The 23,616-nt window shown below is 41.8% G+C and overlaps 1 protein-coding gene across 1 annotated transcript in view; it reads left to right on the forward strand.

The window, feature by feature from the left end:
• MRPS23 (mitochondrial ribosomal protein S23) overlaps nt 1–23,616 on the forward strand; it is a 69,903-nt gene that overhangs the window by 41,159 nt on the left and 5,128 nt on the right. The window contains exon 4 of the mRNA XM_044054906.1: nt 17,935–18,058. Coding sequence (XP_043910841.1) covers nt 17,935–18,058 — 124 coding nt within the window. The remainder of the gene's footprint in view (nt 1–17,934; nt 18,059–23,616) is intronic.

Consider the following 23,616-nt stretch of genomic DNA (forward strand, 5'->3'; position numbering starts at 1 on the left):
TTTTTAAAATATGGATGGTGGGGTATATTTTAGTTTGAGGTTAGTTTAGGTTGCTGGGTTATAGTTTAAGGGTGTATCTGGGACTTAGTGGGAGAGGATAGCCTTTTTAATACTTTTGGCGGGGAGGAGATTTAGAACAGGATTTGATTGGGCTGTATGAGAGATGGGAGTGGCTACACAAGTATAAATGTAGAGGACCTGGGGGTGGTTGGGAAGTGGGGGTAGGGTAGGGGAGCTGAGTGAGCCCGCAGGGCGAACGGAGTGTGTAGGCCCGAAAGAAGTAACAAACAGGATGGTGAGAGAGCAATCAGAGTGGAGGAAGGTGAGTATAGAGAAAGATAAGCAAAGGAGGAAAGAGGGATAGTTAGGATAACTGGTTCGGGGGAAGGATATTGTGTGTTTGCAGAATAGATTGGAAGTTAGGAGGAGGCGAGTGAAAATAACTACCTTTTGTACGTCTATCAGGAGAAAAAGAAGTAAGATGTCGGTGGTGGTAAAAGACTTCCCTCTAGTGGTGCATCCTGTAATATTTGAAAGGGAACCGCTTCAGGAGGCTGGAAGGTAGAGAACAGTGGGGGAATGCTTGGAAGAAGGTAGGTTGGGGGGGTACAGAAACAAAAGAGGCATGTGGCTGCTGGCTGTTCTGGCAGGGATAGCTATATTGAAATTCCTGTAGGCTAGACAGCTTTATCATATACAGTTTAAGGGGTTAGAGCAGCATTAACATACTTTCTTTTAATTTCCTTGTATTCAAGTTCTAGGAGGAGCTTTATTTACCAGCTGGGAGATAGGCAAGCAGGGTGTGATAGATATAATTTGTTGATCTTGGTTGTCCAGAAGGGCACTACTGCTAGGAAAATTAGACGAAGAAGGTTGGAGAGCTAGAGAAAAAATAGGGCAGAAAAGAATTATAATTACATTAAAAAGGTATATTGACCAGAGAGATGTAGGTTAGGCAGCAAATTAGAACAATGCACTTTAAGGAAGTGATCAAAAATGAAGAACAAATAAACTAAGCCTTTTCACAATCAGGTAGAAACACATCAACTGTTCCATCCAAATGGTCCTTGATTTTCTAGCTGAACTCTTCCATGCAGGTTCATCTCCTTCTACTCTTAAAGTTCAACTGGCAGCTATTTCTAACTTTCATGTGGGCATTTCAGAGTCTGCCATAATGTCCCACAAGCTTTGCAAAGCCTTTTTGAAAGGAGTTTTTCTACTCAGACCTCCTATAAGAAATCCTCCTCCTCCTTGGGACCTAAATTTAGTTCTTAGTTCTTTGATTCTTCCCCCTTTCGAACCTGCAACCTCCTGTTCTTTAAAATTGCTATCATGGAAGACTCTCTTTCTGGTAGCTATTACTTCAGCTAGAAGAGTTTCAGAACTTCATGCACTCAGCTGTCGACCTCCTTATCTGTTGTTCCATAAGGACAGGGTATCTTTACGAACCAACCCGTCCTTTTTACCTAAGATAGCCTCGGCGTCTAACCTAAATCAAAGCATTAACCTCCCTGTGTTTTTTCCAGAATATTCTAATAGGTCTGAACAAAAATTGCATTGGCTAGATGTTCATCGTCAGTTAAGGTACTATTTGGATAGAACCAAACAATTCAGAAAATCTGACCAGCTGTTTGTCTCCTATGCAGAAGGCAGAAAAGGGCTTTCAGTTTCAAAGGTATCGTTATCTAGATGGCTAACATCTCTGATCTCCCTTGTTTATGAAATTAGACACCAAAAGCTGCCTAACAAACCTAAAGCCCATTCCACCAGAGCTTTGGCTACTTCTATAGCCTTCCAAGACAGACTGCCTATCAAGGGACAGCAAGTGTTAAGGTTAAATATTCAGAATTAGGCATTGGGTTTGAGAATAAACAGGATATATATATATATATATATATATATATATATATATATATATATATATATATACATGCAAGTTTTAAGGTTAAATATACAGAAATTAGGCAGTAGGTTTAAGAATAAACAAGATATTTATATACCAGGTATCCCTTTGAGGTAGAACTGATGCCACGAGTTGTGATATGGGAAGCATGCATCAAATTAAACATACAGGTACATTGCTATACATTGTTCATCAACAGGGTACGCAACATAAAATGCAACAACACTGGTCTAATTATTTGTTTATTTACAAGCTACAAACCGTGATAAATTTAGTAGGCTGGTATGCACACTTACTAAAATGCAGAAAAATATGGCCAGGAACATTCAGCAGCCACACAGAAAAGTTAGGATTTAAGGATGGCGCCATATAGGATTGGGTCCTTATAATAGGTTGGGGTGGATGTAGCCAGGAAGGGGGAGGGGAGAAAAGGTATATCAGATGTTACACCGGAAAATGGAGCAATGAATAAAATAGAGAGTAAGATCTGGTTCTGAGAGTGTAACAGAGAAAATGTAAGAAGGGGGTGGGGTGGGGAAAAGAGTGAAATACAGAGGTGTAGGGGAGAAGAGGGAAATTACAGTGGAGTACGGGAGGGACAATAAGCTGAAAATATAGTGGCTTGGAGAAGGTGTAGTGAGAAATTACAGTGGAGTACGGGAGGGAAAAGAAGCTGAAAATATAGTGACTTGGAGAAGGTGTAGTGAGAATGTAGCAGCAGGGATGGAAAAATAAAGAAAGAAAAAGAGTAGAAAATATAGATGGTTTTGTAGATGTTGTAGACTAAGAGGATATCAAGATGAAAAGAGACCAGGAAAGAAGTAACAAACAGTATGGTGAGAGAACAATCAGTGTGGAGGAAGGTGAGTATAGAGGAAAGTAAGCAAAGGAGGATAGAGGGATGGTTAGGATAACTGGTTCGGGGGAAGGATATTGTGTGTTCACAGAATAGATTGGCAGTTAGGAGGAGGTGAGTGACAATAACTACCTTTTGTACGTCTATCAGGAGAAAAACAAGTAAGATGTTGGTGGTGGTAAAAGACTGCCCTCTCGTGGTCGATCCTGTAATATTTGAAAGGGAACCACTTTACGAGGCTGGAAGGTAGAGAACAGTGGGTGGGTTGGGGGGGGTGCTTGGAAGAGTTGGAAATGAGGAGGCTAGAAGAAGGTAGGTCGGGGTACAGAAACAAAAGAGGGATGTGGCTGCTGGCTGTTCTGGCAGGAATAGCTATATTGAAAATCCTACAGGCTAGACAGCTTTATCATATACAGTTTAAGGGGTTAGAGCAGCATTAACATACTTTCTTTTAATTTCCTTGTAGCTCAAGTTCTAGGAGGAGCTTTATTTACCAGCTGGGAGATAGGCAAGCGGGATGTGATAGATATAATGTGACACAGCACACATGAAAATATGTGTGTGTGATTACCTTATTTGTAAGTGGGAGCAAAAGTGTGGGGAGTCGAAGTGAGGCGATGATTTACTTTAGAGAAACAGATTACTAGCTATATACCATGATGACTTGTTTTAGCATTTCCAAAGGTAGGAGCTCTTTGTATGAACTTTATAATAATGCTCCCTTTGGAGTATAAGAGATGGCTTAAGCCAGGGAACCGTGAGTGACAAGGCTTTCATTTAGCTCAACAGGAGTAAATGGAAGAAACATGAGATAAAAAAATAAATAAAAACACAAAGTGAGACAGAAAATATAGATTTCTGGTCATATGCAGTAGGATACAACAGCTGAAGCATAAGCTAGGATCTTTAAATGTTTAGCTAAGTCTGCAGTTTACAAATTCTGTGGACTGTTAGGAATGCATATATCATTGAAATGACACTTTTTCCTTGCTGCACTTTCTTGTTATAACCTGATAGCAGTTTTCTTTTGCATCATGAGATAGTTTGCTGATTACACCTTTGCATTAACCCTCACAATCATGTTGTGGCCAAGTGGCATATAACTCAAGGTGTATAACAAGAATAGACATTCCCTTCCATGTAGGGATGCTTAATGGCTATTAATGTTTATCTAGTTACTGTTTCAGTAGACTGTGTACTTAGCCTACTTATATTCAGCTATTTGAGCTAAACATCATTTGCTCAGTCTCTGTGTCTGGATCATTAGATTTTTTTCTGTGCTCTTTTTGCTCCCACTGTTATCAGCCAGGCCCCTCCTGGGCCAGTCAACCCACTCGTTTCCCATCACTAGGGTGAAGAAAATGAAGAAAGGCCATCATTTAGACAGCCATCAGGAGGTGGTTTGACTTTTTTATGCTTTTTTTGGCCCTATCCCCACCTGCAACTCTTAAGCACAGAAGAAGGACATGTAATGGGCTAACTGTAGATGACATGCCCTCATTTTCATAAGTGGCATTCCCTCCAAACAGCCCTGACCTTCCCCATGAAGTACGAGTGGCAGTTTTAGGAAAATCATGTCAACAACCCTCCATATCCCCAGGGACGACAGTTTAGCAGGACACAGCTCTTCACTTCTGTGTCTCCCTGCCTGGCATTCCTAGTCGCAGGGTGGCCATTTGTACCTCTGACTTCTGGGTTGACCTTGAGGCTTCATCCCGTTATCCTGGGAAGCCAGGTCATGCATCATTTAATCGTCTAGAGCTGTGTGTTTCTACTTGGGTCCAGTTTAAAAGAGAAGGAGCTGTGCTTTGGCTTTATCTTCATGAGAAGTGACTGACTGACTGAAAGATTGATTTTGGATGGTGTAGATTGTAAAACTATAGTGTGGCATGAAATTCAGAACTAATTCTGGCTGCCTGGCAAGTTTGCAGTTGGCAGACTGCATCATCTGTAATGAATGTCTGTTTATTGGGTGGCATGATCAAGTGGTTTGTTTCCTGCAGGGCGTTGGTGTACACTAGAAGTTGTTCCACAGGTACTTCCTGACTTGCTCATTTTCCAACGATATGCCGTTCTACACAGTAGGTTGAACAACATGTAGCATAGAGTCCTTGAAAAGGTGTATTGGAACATTCCTGGACTGTTCTGCAAAGACTACCTGGAACGTTAATTTTTTAAAGAATAATAAAACAATTCCCTTTTTTGTAATACACAATTTTCTAGTGGACAGTGTGCCCCCTGAAGAAGTGTACTGTAATTGAAAACTGTTTTTCACAAGCTTAACAGAAGAAATAAGTACATCTCCAGCAAGTATCGCTGAGACCTTTATCAAAATCCATTGAGCTGTAAACTGTTTAACTTTGACCAGCTGCAACTGAAGAGTCTGAAATCCTTAAATATGTTGTGCCTTCTTATTTCGTTGGTAGGTGTTAAATATAGTTCTGTGTATAACTAGTGTTATTATGCTGGATGGTTACTGCTTGCACAGTGTTGCAGATAGTGACATTTTTGGCTATAAATAGGCTTACTTAGCATATTTTGCTAGGCCACATGTAGAGTGTCAAAACATTAAACACAGATTTTTCTGATGCATCGTTTTAGATGCAGAGTTGCTTCACATAATCCTCTCTCTCTCTGTGTCCTCCTCATGCAGGAATGTGTATTTATAGAGTTAGTGCTCATCTTTATTCATGGAATTCAAAAATGCTTACTGCGATGCAGAAGCCCTATGTTGGTAGTTTTCAGCATCCCAGTAAGCCTTTCCAAATCTGAGAGTGCTCTGCCGATGTGCTTTTTCCATAGTGTGAAGAGCAGCCTTGAGATGAAGCAGCAAGCTAAAGCTTCAGTCAGGGGTAGTGGCTAATATTAATTAGCCGTTCACTTCCCCTGGAAGTGTTTGTCGCCTCTCAATAACTTGTCCAAGCAAAATGTTACTGTAGGAGAAAAAAATTAATGTTCTCTTCTGACAGTATTCTCTCATTTGCTCCTATGGGAGTACTTGTGGTGCAAGTAAGCACAGAGGAGGGGTGTGTGTGTCTGCTTGCCGGGGTGGCTTTACTGTAGAAGTTAGGTAGGAAATGCAGTGTGTGCGTGTGCTGGTGAGTGTTTCTGTGAATGGGAGCAGGATTGTGTGGGTGTGTTTGCCCTCCCACCGGGGTGCCTGTGCTACCACAAAGTGTGGACTGCTAGGGAGAATACAAGCACTTTCATGTCAGATATTGCAGTGTTTATTTCAGTGACATGGTAATGAGCTACTAATGAGGTGTTTCTCTGTGCAGCTTTACCTTGTCCCTTAAACAGAGATTCTCTTCATTGCGGTAATTTACCAACCTGCATTTGGCAGTTACCTTGACTGGAGAGGATCTTTATGAAAAATGAAAAAAAAGCAGTACAAGCTTAAGTTAATAGGTTGCATATTGCTCCCATCTGGTAAATGAGATCGACCTAATCTTTTCCTACATATTCCCTGCTCACCATAGACTTTCAGCTGTTTTCTGTCTGACTGTATGATGTCAGTTGCTGTCAGCTGATATGACAGACTGATGACCTTTGCTATATTATATGCACTCTGTATGGGGTACTATTCCTGTATCACATTAACAACACAGGCTAGGTTATATATAGACTGAAAATAACAAAGTGCTTGTGTGTGTGTGTGTGTGTGTGTGTGTGTGTGTGTGTGTGTGTGTGTGTGTGTGTGTGTGTGTGTGTGTGTGTGTGTGTGTGTGTGTGTGTGTGAACCTTTAACTTTTACTAGTGAGTGAGCGTATTCATGGTAATCGTTCTGACATTTCGATGTGCATATATTCACTTGATGTCTGTATTCACAATATTCCTTACTCCTTGGAGTCTGTAAACCAAAGCACATTGTTCTCCAAGCAATATCTCGGCTGTAGCCCTCAAAGATTACAAATTTTCTGATACATTCTTATGGTTGGTAGAGTGAAACTTGCACATGGCCCTTATGATAATCACTTTTCCGTAGGTTCATAGGTGTGTACTACACCAATGGCCCTGGTACCTTCACAAGCCTAGCCCATAGGATTACCCTGGCATCGTGCCACCCGACCTTAGTTCCCAGTGCCTCTGTTGAGTAGAGCCACTGGAGTGATCCCAGGGTGAATTTTCTATTTCCCATCCACTCATCAAGATTTCTCTTGAATAGGGCCAGTGAGGTGCTCTGTTTGACATGCATGAGAAGTCTGTTCCATAGCATGGTCAGTCTCTGGGTTATGAGCTTGTCCTTCCAGCACGTTCTGTTGATTGTTGTAATGAGGTTGAGGTCTGTGGAGTGTGTGGTGTGGATGGATTGGGATTTCTTTAGATATAACATTTCTAAGAGAGCTGGGTCAGACATGGCTTTGCAAGTCAAGCTAGAGATCACATTTAAGTAGGCGATATGAGACAGAGAATAGTTGGAGTTTTTTTGAGTCCGTCTATAGCACAAGTGTTTAAGGCCTAGGATCCTCTTTGTGAGGTACTTTTGTGGCCTCTCCAGTTGTTGCAGGTGTCTAGTGAGGTACATGCAAAATGGGGCATTGTAGTTGATGATTGACCTAATGAGGGAAGAGTAGAGTGAGACCATGACCTCTTTCTTCCTGGATGCAAAACCCTTAGTAATGAGATGTGCCACATAGAAGGACTTTCTGTCCACAGTGGCAATGTGCTGCTCAAAAGAGAGGTTGCTGTCAACCTGTGTTTCCAGATCTTTCATAACTCCTTCTGTGTTCAGTGGACTACCATCGATGTGGTAATTCGTGGGAACTGGGTTTTTCCCAAAGAGGATGACGACACATTTTTTGGCATTGTGCTTAAGGCACCAGTCGTTGGTCTCAGTGAGACCTTTCTGTAGGATGTCAATATCACTTGGGAAGTTAATAATGGCTCCCAACTTGCAATCGTGTGTGAACTTTGTCAGACAGAATCCATTCGTGTTGGCCTGGACTTCTGAGAAGTAGATACCAAACAGGATAGGACCCAAGACCGATCCCTGTGAGACTCCACTCGTGACTGGTTGGCATTCTGACTTAGAGTCAGCTACTTTCACACTGTGGGTTCTATCTGTGAGCTAGTTTGCAACCCACCTAGTGATATAGGGGTTGATGTCTAGCTTAGTGAGTTTTTCTATGATTCTTTAGTGGGGAATGGTATCAAAGGCCTTGGCCAGAATAAGGAAGGCTTTATGAACCACCTTGCTTTCATCCACAGTTCTGGTGACTGATTCAAAGAAGTCAACCAAGTTGAGCAGGCATGGTCTACCCTTCACAAAACCAAACTGCGTGATTTCCAGTGTTTGGAGATTCCCTATATTCTTGTTTATTAGGTCCACAATGATGCGTTCCATAGCTTTGCATATCAGACTTGTCTAGCTAATTGGGCAATAGTTCCCTGGGTCTGTAGTCACTCCTCCTTTGTGGAGAGGGATAACTGTAGCAGTGCGCCATTCGGTAGGGGCAAAGCCTGAGGTGAGGCTGTTATTGAACAGGACACACAGTCGAGGTGCCAGTTCACTCTGTAGTTCATGTAGAACACAGCCAGTGATATTGTCAGGTCCCATAGAAGCTGTATTCTTGGCCTTGGGCAGTGCTGTTTTAACCTGTGCAGCAGTAATACTGGGTGCCTGGCAATCTACGGGTATTGTGATTGGTCCTTTGGAGGGGAGGAAGAGGAATAAAGTTGGTACTGAATCTGTTGGCCAGTATATTGGCAATATCTGTTGGCTTGGTATAGAAGGCACCATTGTGCAGTAGCTCAGAGCAAATCTGGGTATTGTCGTGGAGATTCTTTACAGAACTATAGAAGGCCTTCTGGTTGTCTTTTTTTATCTGCTGCAATTCTGTTTTCATAGCTAGCTTTAGAGGATTTGATGAGGGATCTCAACTTTTTGTTGAGGCTGATAAGGGAGTTTTTCCAGTCTTGGAACTTCACCTTATTCTGCATCAGTTTCCTTCTTCTGTTGTAGAGTTTGTTTGTGGCAGGGGACCACCAGATTGGCTTCCTTTTTTTGGAGGAGAGTGTTTTGGTTCTGTTGGGTATGGCAAGATTCATGCATTTGTGTACGTGTTTGTGCAGTGCATTGGTGTATTATTCGGCTGTCATGCAACTATTCTCCATTTGCATGGGTGCCATGAAGTTAGCCACCTCTGTTTTTAGGAGCCTAAAGTTAGCTTTGGAGACTTTTTTCATGGTGGTTACCTTTGCGGGGGTGGGGGAGACAAGTGTATTGGTACATGAGTAGTTTTCCCAGTTAATGGAGGGGTAGTTGAAGTCGCCCAGTATGAGAGTGTTAGGTTGGACCCTAATATTCTCCAGGATGCTTAGGAACATGGAGTATGAGTCTTGGGACATGGTTGGGGACCTATAACAGGCTACGACCTGAATCGCTGTCTTACCCAGTGTTAGTTGCACCTGAAGTATCTTCTGATGCGTTATGTTGGGCTACCATCTGGAGGTGTGTGCATCCTTTATGAATATGGAAACACCACCACCTTTGGAGCTTCGGTCCGAGTTCTGGGGTCGAAAGGTGTGGAATGAGTTATAGCCTGGTAGTGCAGGGGTGCTTTCTGCTGCCTTGAACCAGGTCTCTGTCACAGCACAAATGTCAATGTTCTCCATTTTAAGGAGTGCTTAGAGCGAGTGCATTTTGACATTTAGACTTCTAGTGTTGCGCAGCATGACCCTCAGATTGTATTTGTTTGTAGTTGTTACAGTGGTAATTCGGTCTTTGTAACACTGCCTAAAAAAGGCACTATAAGGGGTGGCAAGAGCCTTGGCCAGTATCCGGAAGCCCAGGGGTGACAGATGCAGGCCATCTCTGGAAAAGCATCAAGGTCTGTCAATCATATCATTCCAGGCAGACAGATGCTGGATCCCCTTAGAATAACACCAGAAACTTAGCCAGTTGTTGAAATCAATAATTTTCTGCTTTTACTGTGGTATCATTCTGGGTGATGGTAGGGTGCTGCTCGGGGCTAGGGTCATACCCACCTTGGCTACATAATCCGAGAGCTCTTCCATGTCTCTTGTCATGTATTCCAGTCTCAGGTCATTCACACCCCCATGTACAATGACAGAGTCATATTTGTACCTGTTGTTGAGGGACCAAAGTGCATGCATTATGTGGCGGATCCTGGCACCTGACAGGCAGCTGTTACTTTCTTCTTATTCAACCTAGTGAGTGCGACATCAGTGTGCCTCACTATTGAGTCACCTATGACTAGTGTGTTGGGCATGCTGTTTTGCCTTAAGGGCTTTGGTTGAGTGGCACACTGTTTAGGAGAGTTGTGTGTCTCATGATTAGTGCTGTGTCATGGTGGTCGAGTGCATTTCTGCCTTGGAGGTCTATACTATTTGGGTAGATTTTTATTGAGAGCCTCCGCGAAGGTGGATGTGTGTTTTTTTTTTTTTTGTGAAGGCAATGCAGGTGTGTGTTCTGGATGGCTATGTGTTCCATGTGGTGTGGTGTAAGTGTTGACCTTCACCTCTTGACCAGCTATTCCAATTTTGGCTAGAGAGTGTGTGGCTTCCAATTTAGGTATATAAGTGCATCTCTTGCAAGTCTGAGTGTTGAGAGGTAAGAGGAGAGGGTTGTCTGTGTACCTGAGGCAGTTGCTACATTGCCTCAGGATGCCCAAGTTCACCGGGTTAATAGGAGAAAGCAAAGGGAACTGACCTTTAGACAATAATAAGTATTGAAGCTGTTTACTTGTAGAACATTTAGTGCTGGCAACAATTTTGTGTGCTACAATAATTGGTACATGAAGGCTGGTATGGTAAAGTGCTAGACTAATAAGCTAGTAAAAGTGCAGGAGAGGCGAGAACTAGCAGATCTAAGGGAAAAAATGAAGAGCAGACTTTGGCACCACTCAGAAGCTTACAAACAGTCCTGGATACAACAAATCTGTATCTGGACTATACTAGTTACAGAAAAGGTGGGAAACAAGCGCAAACTCGGGCTTTTAAACCAGAAAGTTGAAAGAGATGGAAAAACTGCCTAAACAGCCAATAAACTACAAATTCTGGGCCAGAAACCACTCCTCTTGTGGTAGGTAGGCTAACTAGTGCTTACCACTCCCACTGATAAGCTAAAAGGCTTCCCTTCAACACAGAAAGGCTTGGGGGGCTCAGAAGCTTACAAATCATCCTGGATACAGCAAATCTGTATCTAGACAAGACTATTCACAGGAAAGGCAGAAAAAGCGCAACCGTGGGGTTTTAGACCAGAAAGTTGAAAGAGATGGAAAAAAACTGCCCAAACGGCCAATAAACTACACTTTCTGGGACAGAAACCACTACTCTTGTGGTAGATAGACTACCTAGTGCTTACCACTCCCACTGACGAGCTAGAATGCTTCCCTCCGACACAGAAAAGCTTGGGGGGGCTCAGAAGCTTACAAACCATCCTGGATACAGCAAATCTGTATCTGGACTAGACTAGCTACAGGAAAGGTGGGAAACAAGCTTAAACACGGGCTTTTAGACCAGAAAGTTGAAAGAGATGGAAAAACTGCCCAAATGGCCAATAAACTACAATTTCTGGGCTAGAAACCACTCTTGTGGTAGATAGGCTACCTGGTGCTTACCACTCCCACTGATAAGCAAGAAGGCTTCCCTCCAACACAGAAAGGCTTGGGGGGCTCAGAAGCTTACAAACAGTCCTGGATACAGCAAATCCAAAAAGGTAAGTGCTGTTAATCAGAATTTATACATAGAATTTGTGTAGTAAATGTAAACCTATAGAATGATGGGTTTGGGAACATCATTTTGACACTTCAGCTGTAAAGAATCCTGGGTGAAACCTGATGACAGAATTTTTAGAATTCTTGCTGCAGCAAACTTATTCTTCCATACCTTCCCAAGTCAGAGATGTGGTACAAGGACTGGAGGAGGAGTTCTGTTACCACTGCCGAGACGCATTGCAGTGCAACGTTTGGGTAGCACTCCAGGAAGCTACCATATAAAAGGGGCATCTTAAATTTAACATCAAGTCCACCCAGATCTTTCCCAATTGCAGTAAACTGTCTTGATTGTGTTGCACTTTACAAAATCAAACCCTTTCCAGTTGTATGAGGGATGTTATTCTACATTGGGGCCATAGTAACAAAAGAGGGCAAAAGATGCATTTAAATAAATGGAAAGAGTACTTTGAAGGACTGACGAATGAAGAGAATGAGAGAGAGATGGTTGGATGATGGGGGAGATAGTTAATCAGGAAGTGCAGTGGATTAGCAAGGGGGGGGGGTAAGGACAGCTTTGAAGAGGATGAAGAATGGAAAGGCTGTTGGTCCAGATGATATACCTGTGGAAGAATGGAAGTGTTTAGGACAGAGATGGCAGTGGGATTTTTAACCAGATTGTTTTAATGGAATCTTGGAAAGTGAGAGGATGCCTGAGGATGTGGAGAACTGTATTGGCACTGATTTTTAAGAATAACCACATCTCCACAACAGTTAGGAAATCCTTCTATGTGGCACACCTCATCACTAAGGGCTTTTCATCCAGAAAAAAGGAGGTCATTGTCCCATTGTACTCATCCCTCATTAGACCCATTATAGAGTATAATGCCCCATTTGGTATGTACCTCACAAGACATCTGCAACAGCTGGAAAGGCCACAGAAATACCTCACTAAAAGAATCACAGGCCTAAAGCAGATGCCATATGCTGACCGTCTTAAAAACTCCAGCTATACTCTGTGGCATATCGTCTACTCAGAGGCGATCTCTGCTTAACATGCAAGGCCATGTCAAACCCTGAGCTGTTGGACATGCTCCACTTAAAGAAATCCCAATCCCTCAGAGCCACACGCTCCAGAGATCTAAACCTTGTCATCACAATGAACAAAACATGCTGGAGGGATAGTTTCCTGACCCAGAGACTTCACATACTCTGGAATAGACTGCCCATACATGTCAAGCAGAGTGCCTCATTGGCCCTCTTCAGAAGGAACCTTGATGATTGAATGGGAGATAGGAAATTCACCCCGGGGATCATGTCAGTCGCCCTGCTAGACAGGGGTCCAGAGAAGTAAATATTGTGGGAAGAAGTATCCAGGGAATTGTTATGGCTAGGCTTGTATAGGCCCTAGTGCCGATAGCCTAGTACCAGCCTATGAACCTATAAGGGTGATGTGCAGAGCTGTAGTAACTACTGAGGGATAAAATAGATCAGTCACAGCATAAAGTTATGGGAAAGAGTAGTGGAAGCTAGGTTAAGAAGGGAGGTGATGATTAGTGAGCAGCAGGACGGTTTCCTGCCAGGAAAGAGCACTACAGATGTGATGTTTGCTCTGAGGGTGTTGATGGAGAAGTATAGAGACAGTCAGAAGGAGTTGCAATTTGTCTTTGTGGACTTGGAGAAAGCATATGACAGGTTGCCTAGAGGGGAGTTATGGTATTGTATGACGAAGTCTGGAGTGGCAGAGAAGTATCTAAGAGTGGTGACAGGATATGTACGAGGGTAGTGTGACATTGGTGAGGTCTGCAGTAAGAGTGACAGATGCGTTCAAGGTGGTGGTGACAGGTTGTCTAGAGGGGAGTTGTGGTATTGTATGAGGAAGTCTGGAGTGGCAGAGAAGTATCTAAGAGTGGTGACAGGATATGTACGAGGGGAGTGTGACAATGGTGAGGTCTGCAGTAAGAGTGACAGATGCGTTCAAGGTGGTGGTGGGATTACATCAAGGATCAGCTCTGAGCTCTTTCTTATTTGCAGTGGTGATGGACAGGTTGACAGATGAGATCAGACAGGAGTCCCCATGGCTTGTGATGTTTGCGGATGACATTGTGGTTTGTAGTGAGAGTAGGTTACAGGTAGAGGAGACCCTTGAGAGGTGGAGATACGCTCTAGATAGGACAGGAATGAAGGTCAGCAGGACTAAGACAGAATATGTGTGTGAATGAGAGGGAGGACAGAGGAATGGTAAGGATTCAGGGAGTAGAGTTGGTGAAGGTGGATGAGTTTAAATACTTAGGATCAACATTTCAAAGTAATGGTGAGAGTGAAAGAGAGGAGAAGAGAGAACAGGCAGGGTGGAGTGGGGTGGAAAAAGTGTCAGGAGTATTTTGTGACATACAGGTACCAAAAAGAGTGAAGTGGGAGGTCTGCAAGATGGTAGTGAGACCAGCTATGTTATATGGGTTGGAGACGGTGGCACTGATGAAAAGACAGGCGTCAAAGCTGGAGGTCGCAGAGTTAAAGATGTTAAGATTTGTACTGGGTGGGACATGGTTGGACAGGATTAGAAGTGAGTATATTAGAGGGTTAGCTCAGGTTGGACGGTTTGGAGACAAAGACAGAGAGGTGAGATTGCATTGGTTTGGACATATGCTGAGGAGGGATGCTGGGTATATTGGGAGAAAGATGCTAAGGATGGAGCTGCCAGGTAAGAGGAAAAGAGGAAGGCCTAAGATAAGGTTTATGGATGTGAGGCGAGAGAACATGCAAGTGGTTGATGTCACAGAACAAGATGCAGAGGACAAGAAGAAATGGAAACAGATGATCCGCTGTGGCGACCCCTAATGGGAGCAGCTGAAAGAAAAAGAAGAATTACATTTTTTTACAGAGGTAGTATTTAATCCTACTTGAGTCCACCACCTTATTTCATGTTAGATTGGTTTCTTCTTGACACACTAACCACCTCAATTTATCCTTTGTTTTTCTGTCATATGTTGACAGCAACACCACAGGGGGAGAAGGAGGAGCTGTTGCAGCACAACAGTAGTACCTCTAAAAATTGGGATTATGTGATGATATAATGACACAAACTGACCTCAGTGCGTGCTGTGGAGTATCTGCTTATTATGCTACTACTAATTCAAGTTAAATATTTTTATAAGATAATCAAGAAAATTTGCTAAAAAAACACTCCATTTTCACAAGAAGTAAGAGGAAAAAAGCAGAAGTAAAGGACAAAAATAACTACATGGGTTACTTTCCATATTCTTAATTCTCAGTCTCTGCAGATAAGGCTTTGCGTTATTAGTAGCTTGCATAAAAAATAAAATAAAAATTGCTTAAAAAAAACAAAAGCTGTTTATTTGAAAGCCCAGCAGTCCAGTTTATTTTAAAATCCTCCATGCTATTTCATATTGTCAGTAGCCTTCGTAGTAGTAGTAGAATGGTTAATAATCTTACACTGACCATTGTGAATTAGTGTATCTCTTTACCAAAGGTATTGCCAACTAGTTTGCTGTTCTTTTTTGAAAACCAGCAAATCTGTCAAGTCATAGAAATCACCCTATTGAGTTATTTTCATAGTTTCACTCACTCTTAGCTTCCTAGCATATCAAGTTGAGTTAAATGCCTTTAAAAATGCTTAACCATACAGCAGTTATTGCTGCTAGCCTTTCCTCTAAATTTCTTAAAGTATGCAGCATGTTTATATCCATTGTTCTCCATCCAGTCAAACATAGCAATGACCACTGAAAACTTTACAGCTGTATGGAAATCTACGGCTGTTTTTCACCCTCCTCCCCCAAAAAAATGGGTAGGCTTCAGGAAATCATTTGATATTAGCAAGCCTCTCTCCTCACAGTAGTTGTAGAGCTCCTGGGTAGAGCTGTAGCTGTCCACCTATCAAATTGCTGTAGTAATTGTGATCTTTGTAAGAACCAGCATGCTTTCCAACACCCTGACTACAGCCCTCACATAGATTATTATCATTGGGTCACCAATCATAACCCATTTGTTATGTGTTCAAGACATGGATGACAAGCAATTCACCTTGACAGCGAAACTTGAAAGTTGAATCTTGATATCCATGTCGATAACAGAAAATTGAAGGTTATGATCGGTGAGCCAGTCATGAATCTTTGTAGTGCATGGATCTTTACCTACTCTCCCTGTACTACTAGTTAGCACTTTTTTTTTTTTTTTTTTACTCAGTGTTTTGTTGCCTTTCAAAGCCATAAAACACATGGCCACTTAACAAGTACTGTGAGAAAGGCAGTGTAACACAGTCCCTTACATTTATACCCACTTTATCATGCCTGTAAACTGTCCAAATTTTTGCCTCATTTGTTTGTTGTGTTCCTCATAATGTCCATGGTTTTCAGACAAAATTGAAGTCACTGAATAGTGACATACAACTGAGTTTTAGAGTACGTATCCTTCAGAGAAAATGTAGGTGAACACACACATCCTGTTATTCCAGCTGCTTTCTAAGTTTGTGAGGGGAAAGGACACCTTTATCAGTATGAACAGCAGGCAGAAACAAATCTTTTATTCATTCGCAGGTCCATACTGACAGATTTTACAGTGTAGCACTATCACCAGCTTTATTAACTTAAGCACTCCCCATCACCCAGGTCCTTACATTTGTTAACGTCAGTCTCGCTCCACTGTAGCACTTAACTGATTTTTCTTTTTCTGAATATTGGAACATAATCGTTGCACACCATGCATTACAATCATATTTTTTCAAACCTAGGTAAGGGAAAGCTTACAAGTGTAGTGCTCATTGACTGACCCGGAGCCTTTGACTCTTTTCAAGACAATAAATGTCTCTTGCATTTTGCATTTATAACTTGAACATTTTAGCAGTTAGTTGGATACAAAGTAAAGTACCCAGGCTTTCTAGGTGAAGATTAGCTAAAAACCCTTACACTCAGACGTTATCTCAATGGGCTGTTCTCAGTGATCCATCTAGGGTCCCTTGTTATTTATTACTACCTTCACCAGTATATTTGAAGTCACCTTTCCTGGAATACTATTGCTACTATATAGAGATAACATGATAAATTGTTCTACAGACAGATCACATGATAAAACTATATAATCCCTTGCCAAACATTTGAGTAAGATACATTGGTGATTTTGGTAACTGGCATCTTACCATGAACTGCAAGACCACAGATGTTTTGCTTTCTGAGGTTCCTGGAAGACTTAGCTTTGTAGAAATTAAGTGGTTGTGGAGTTACCTAAGGTAGATACCTTGAATTTGTAAAACAGTTACAATACGTAGGCATGTGGCTTGAACCCAGATTTTTATTCTTCATATTCATTGACAATTTAGTTTGTTTGTGTCTTTCGACTTTTCCCGGTTAGGGGTCGCCACAGTGGAACTCCGGTCCGCTAATGATTGGCAGTTGATTTTTATGCACCGGCTTGCCAGGCCTGATGCACAACCTTCAACGATATTCATTAACAATTTAGTAAATTAAGTAAATGGACTGCTGAATACACTACTCAATATTGCTTCTCTGTTATCAGTTGAAGGCAAAACAGGCCTGGGAAAAGTGGTTCTATTACCCAGTTTGGAGTTGGACCCCCTTTGATTAGAGCTGGTTTATCTACCAACAGCTAAAAGCTATATGCTGTACTAACCAAGATTTTGTTGATTCATAATTAATGCTCCAAGACTGAAACACTTTTGTGTCACATGCTCCTTACTAACTAGAGGGCTACAATAACTTCTTGTTATGTTTAAAAGACACTCCACTGAAACATTGCCTCCTTCTGAGTCATTTACTAAAATTAAGTGAGCTGTTGTACCTTGCAGAGCTGTACAAATTATTAATTTTACCATGGTCCAACCTCCTCATTTTAATGTTTCACAGAAAGCTTTTCAATTCCAATTGTTTCTCAGAAGTGTTGACATATTGCATATGTTAAGTTAAAATCTTAAGGCTTTCTGCACAACAGAAAACTACATATATCTGTTAGATTTTCATGTTGTCGTCATGGTATCCCATTTGTTACTGTATGCAAAGTGTTTAACACCTCTTTGCTGTAATGTTGATTTGTCTGGTCTTGTAAAAGTATTGCTGAGCTCTGATTTGATATGTTGCATTAAAGGATACCTGTATGGAATGTTCTGCTTGATGCTGAATGTTTATTTTGTTATTCACAGACTGTAACAAGTATTGCATTTAAAAAGGTCTTGCTTACAATAGCTACAGTAAGCATAAATCGGAAGCAAGGAAGTTACAGTTTTATATAGGGTAGTTTAACATTTTTATGGGGAGGGAGGTGTGAGAAACATTATCTGTGAGTGTCAGGAGACCTCAAGCTTTGGAATTTCTTGCATTTCTATTTCCAGGGAACAAGATGTAATCTATATTTGGAGTGATAACTTGTAATTGTGTTGGCATGTTGGAGTGGCCTGTGAGAGAGGGTCAAATAAGTGTAAAAGTATGGTTTATAAGCTTTGTTTTACACTAGATATGTTTCTTGTTTAGATTTGTGGAGAAATACCAAGAACTTGAAAAACTGGGTGACACAGATGAAGACAGGTTGTTTGAAGAAACAGGAAAGGCTCTCCTTGCTGAAGGAATCATTCTGAGAAAAAAAGGGATTAGTGGAGTAAGTACAAAAATATGCTTTTTGCTAATTACGTAAGCACAATATGTTTTGAGATATTGCTAGTTTTGTGTATTAGCAATATTGTTTTTTTCTGGTAAAGAATGTTATTTTGTATGGTTTTGTATCTTGGCATTAATTGCTTATACACAAGGATGCACAGATGCATTGTTGGCTATTTACCAAAAGCAGGGCTGAGGGTCTCGTCTACCCAAACTGCTTTTGCACCATCCATTGATGTATGGCAGCAAGTTGTACTTAAAGCTGCGGTATGCACATGGGAGGCATACCAGTTGTCACTACACTGTGCCATCTGTTTTTTTGATGCATTAAGTGCCATCACCATGTGAAGACAACTTGATTACTTAACTGTTGCTAGCAGGATGCACAATGAGTCCCTGGTAAAGCCTGGGGAAGGGTGGGGTATGTGTGTGAAATGCAGCCAGACTCCAGACAGGGACATCATTATGGCCTTAGTTTTGTAGGTCTGACAAGAAGTCGTCCTGTATTGAGTTGGCCTGCAACTTATCGGCCTTTCCTAGTGGTGGTAAGAAGGGAGCTCCATAAAGGTTGGGCAGTGGTACCGTATAAGCAGATGTTATTCATGAATCTTGAGAGAGATCAAATGCTTATATTATTTTTTAGCAAATTAATTTTCAAAATGCTTAAATCAGTTTGGTGAAACCTCAGCAACTTTGGGCCATTAATTCTGTATAAAGGTTGGTAAAAGTTGAGAATGAACAACAGAGACACTCTGCGGATAGAAATCATACCACTGTAAATTAGCAACTCTATAGTCTTGTCAGTAAACTACTGGACTGCACTTGTCATAATACTTTAAACTACATTTGTCTGACATATCGTTTGACAGCTATAAAGCTCTCAAATGCTGCATTTCAAACAGCTGTTTTGAAAGCTGTCAAAATAGTAACAATTCAAAGTTAAAAAAAGAAATTGATTGACTGGCAGTTTGAGTCTCCATGCAGTTAGCACTACGTAAATAAAACCCTTGTTTTTCTGATGTGAATTACTTTTTATTGCTTAAAAGTACAGCACAAAGTGTCACAATTCCAATCGGACCTATTTATTACTCCACTGAGAGAAATATATTGTGGGTATTTCGCAACACCGCTTATTACCATAAAGTATTGCTGTGTTAAAATCTGGGCTCCATTTGATAAAATGCAAAACCACTCCACAGTGGCTGAGTAGTACATTGTCAAATGTATTCTGGAATTATTTTACAACACACACACACATGCACGTACGCACTCCCCCAACCCGCTATGCACATTTGTAGTCAGATATGTGTATTAATTGAGTAATATCTTGCCATCTCCAAACATACAAAAGTGAAGTATTCTGCTGTGAATAAAAAGGAAACAGAAGAATGAAGGGGGGGGGGGAGATAAAGAAGTCTGTTAAAATTACAAAGCATACAATAAAATACTGAACAAAAGGCAAACACAGAGACAGTGTACTACCGCAGTAAAGCCAACCAGGAAGTAAGGGACTGCCTAATGGGTAGGGTGACTCTCCACTAGTAGTGCTGGACATCAGGACACCCCTGACTACTTTTTATTTCCCTGTAATGCCACCTTTTCTGGCATTCTTGCTTACTTATGGCTTACATTTACAACTCATTACTTCCTCATGCTCTGGTGTGGATGTAAGTAGTCTGCAGTAGTGTTGGTTTACGCACTCCACTATTACCTTTTAGTAAATCCCTGCATGTCATTGCTGGAATTTCCTTGTGTTTTGACTGAGAGTGCTTCTCAAAGAATCTGGAAATATAGAGCTGAAAAGTATATTTTTTGACACTTTAACTGTTCAGAGTTCTGCACTGTCTTTATTTTTGCTTGACTGAATTGTTCATATATTTGCTGGCAGAATTTTATCTGTGTGCTGAAACATTTTTTCTCCCACCCTCTCACACTGTTGCTGTTGTGTTCTTAAAATTGTTAAAACTGGTCTAACAGCTTTTGTGTTATCTGGTTGTCTGAAGGCTTGGCCTATGTCTTGCTGGTATAAAATATTACCTTTTTTTGTAAATCCCTGCATATTATTGCTAGAATCTCTTTGTGTTCTGACTGAAAGTGCTTTTCTGAGAGTCTGGAAATATAGAGCTGATAAGTATATTTTTGACACTTTAACTGTTCAGAGTACTGCACTGTCTTTATTTTTGCTTGACTTAGTTATTTGCTTATTTGCTGGAAGAATTTTATCTGATCTGTGCTGAAACTTCTTTTCTCCCACACTGTTGCTGTTGTATTCTTTAAGTTGTGGCTTTTGCAGTTGTCCACCCCTACTGTAAAATTGATCTGGGACACTCCTCCCAGTCCTATCTCTTTAGCTCATTTTATCTAATGCCATAACCCACATATTAAGAGTTGCGGGAGCTAGGTCTGACTCTAAACCGGTTACAAGTGGCGTTCCGCAGAGCTCAGTCCTAAGACCCCTCCTGTTCGGCATATATTTCTCAGAAGTACAGGCAAGCACAGGAGGACTATGGCTGACCAAGTTCGCAGATGACTGCAAACTAGGGGCTATAATTGACTCTCTGGCTGACACAAACTTCCTCCAAAAGGGTCTCACTGAGACAGATACCTAGTGTCAAAACCATGGCCTCAAGCTAAATGCCAAAAAGAGCATAGTCATCCCCCTTTGGGAAAAACAAAGTACCCACAAATTACCCCATAGGTGGTAGCCCCCTAAATACGGAAGATGAAATAAGGGATCTGGGGACCCAAGTAGATAGTAATCTCTCCTTTGATAATCACATTGCCAAAGTGGTTAGAAAATCCTTCTATGTGGCCCACCTTATCACAAAAGGGTTTGCATCCAGATCAAAAGAGGTCATTGTGCCCCTCTATGCATCACTCATCAGACCCATCATAGAGTGTAATGCCCCATTTGGGATGTACCTTACAAGACACCTACAACAGCTGGAAAGACCACAGAAGTGCCTCACCAAGAGGAAAAATTGGCCTCAAAGAGATGCCATATGCAGCTCGACTGAAGAAACTCCAGCTGTACTCTGTTGCATATCGCCTACTCAGAGGTCATCTCTGCCTGACATACAAGGCCATGTCCAACCCAGAATTGGTGGACATGCTCTACCTAAAGGAAAATCATATCCTCTCGAGCCATACGCTCTAGGGATCTAAACCTCACCACAACAATAAATAGGACGTGCTGGAGGGGTAGATTCCTGTCCCAGAGACTTCCCATGCTTTGGAACAAGATTCCAATCCACATTAGGCAGAGCTCCTCACTAACACACTTCAAGAGAAACCTTGATGTGTGGATGGGAAACAGGAAGTTTACCTCAGGGATTACTTCAATGGCTTTGCTGGACAGAGACAGAGGGAACTAATCTAAAGGGGCGATGAAAGCCAGCACATTCCAGCTAGGCTTATAAATGCCTTTGGGCAGATAGCCTAGTACCTACTTATGAACCTATATGGGATGGCCAAACCCCTTAGTCCCTTAACCTTGAATTATCTTCTGTTCCTTCTCCCTACCTCCTTTTTTTAATAAAGTAAAGACACTTTATTCAGCTGGTTATATGTTTCTAATTTGTGTTTCTTCCTACTACTCTGTTACTTCATCTTGCTTTGCTTTTTCCTGCTACTTGCTGCCTGTTCTTTAAAGTGTTCAACGGCATCTTTTCTGTTGCATTTATTACTGCTTGTTTATAGCCTTTCTAAATTAAGTGTTATTCTAAATTCTTAGTTTTGGTTTAAGCACTTTGGCTTTAGGCCCATCCCTTAGCTCTCCCTGGCCTTTCTCCATTAGATTCTGACAAATAAGGATGGACAATTTCCTACCATTTCTCCTGCCTGTCTGGTTGATATGGGTATCCTGTGACAGTGTAGCAACTGCTTCATGTACACGGACAACCACCTACTACTACCACCTAGGAACATAATTTGTGAGAGATGCAATTAGATTATGAGCCTAGAGTCCAAGCTGTCTCCCTCAAGCCAGTATATCTGGCACCGAAAATGTTGTCAACACAATCACTGCACCTCAGACACCACCCACAGCTACACAACATACACCTACATATGTGGAGGTCCTCCACATAAACATACCCAAACAAAGGAGACCTCCGAGGCAAAAATGCACACGATCTCCACAGCCTTCTACACCACATACCATGCATAGTCCACACATCTGTGCCTCACAGCCACTAAGGCTTCTCTATAAACCCAACATATCAGTTATAGAAGACTCCAGTGTGAGACACACGGATATGCCTCTCACCAGGCTGGATAAGGGGAAAGTCATGGTTAGTTGTCTGTCAGGTGCCAGAATCCGCCATATCACATACGTATTCAAGTCTCTCAACAACATATACTGTTATGACTCTGTCATAGCCCATGTTGGCGTGAATGGCTTGAGACACACCTGTATGGACTATATGAAGAGAGACATGATTGAGCTCACTGATTATGTGTCCCAGGCAGGTATATCCCTAGTCTTAAGCAGCATCCTACCATCACCCAGAATGATGCCTCAGTACACGCAGAAAATGAATGACTTTATCAATTAGCTTAGTTTCTGGTGTCATTCCAGGGGGATCCAGTACCAGACAGCCTGAGAGATATGATCGGTAGACCACGATGCTTTGCCAGAGATGGCCTGCATCTGTCTCACCTGGGCTTCTGGCAAAGGCCTTTTAGGAAAAGTGATGAGGTTAAAACTGCCAACATGCCAACATAAACATTTCAACAAAACACAAATTAAAGGTCATGCTACTAAATGCTAGGAGCCTAAATGTGAAACTACACTCATTGCAAGCATTCCTAACCCTGGAAAATGCTGACATCTGTGCAGTCACAGAAACCTGGTTCATAGCTGCGGAGAGCACCCAGCCTTACCTGGTTACTCATCCTATCATGCATTCAGACCCCAAACTATGGACAGTAAAGCCAAAGGAGGTGGAGTTTCAGTATACATTAAAGACATACACACCTCCAGGCTGCTCAAACAGTATAACGCACAGGAGACACTCCAGGTGCAGTTAACCACTGACAAGACCACAATTCAAATCATAGCTAGCTACCAGCCCCCAAATCTGATTCAAGATGCCCATTCTACCTATTTGGACCTGTTCAAATCTATCAAGATTCAACCCTTGACCCTGATCCTGGGTGACTTTAACTTCTCAGACCTAGACTGGAAGAACTACTTATGCCAAACACAAATTCTCAGAGATTCCTTGATTTTTGTCAATGCAAATGCCTTGGAACAGCTAGTCGATATCCCTACAAGAGGTGATAATATCTTGGACTTGGTATTAACCAACATGAGTAACCACTGCGGTATCCCTATAGTATCCTCCCTGGTAAGATCCGACTACAAAGCAGTCACTTTCAAAGTCACCATCTCCCCAACCCCCCCCCCCCCCCAGCTAGGATCAGACACAAAAACTTCTCCAAAGCTAATTACAACCTCCTAAGGGATGGTATAAACAGCTTCTCAGCCCCTTCTCCCTCTGTAAGAACTGGCACCAATATCCAAAACTCACCAAAGCACTATACGAGCATTTATGG

Source organism: Protopterus annectens, chromosome 13.part0, assembly GCF_019279795.1.
Source record: "Protopterus annectens isolate FY-2018-M chromosome 13.part0, PAN1.0, whole genome shotgun sequence".
Taxonomy (NCBI): domain Eukaryota; kingdom Metazoa; phylum Chordata; order Ceratodontiformes; family Protopteridae; genus Protopterus; species Protopterus annectens.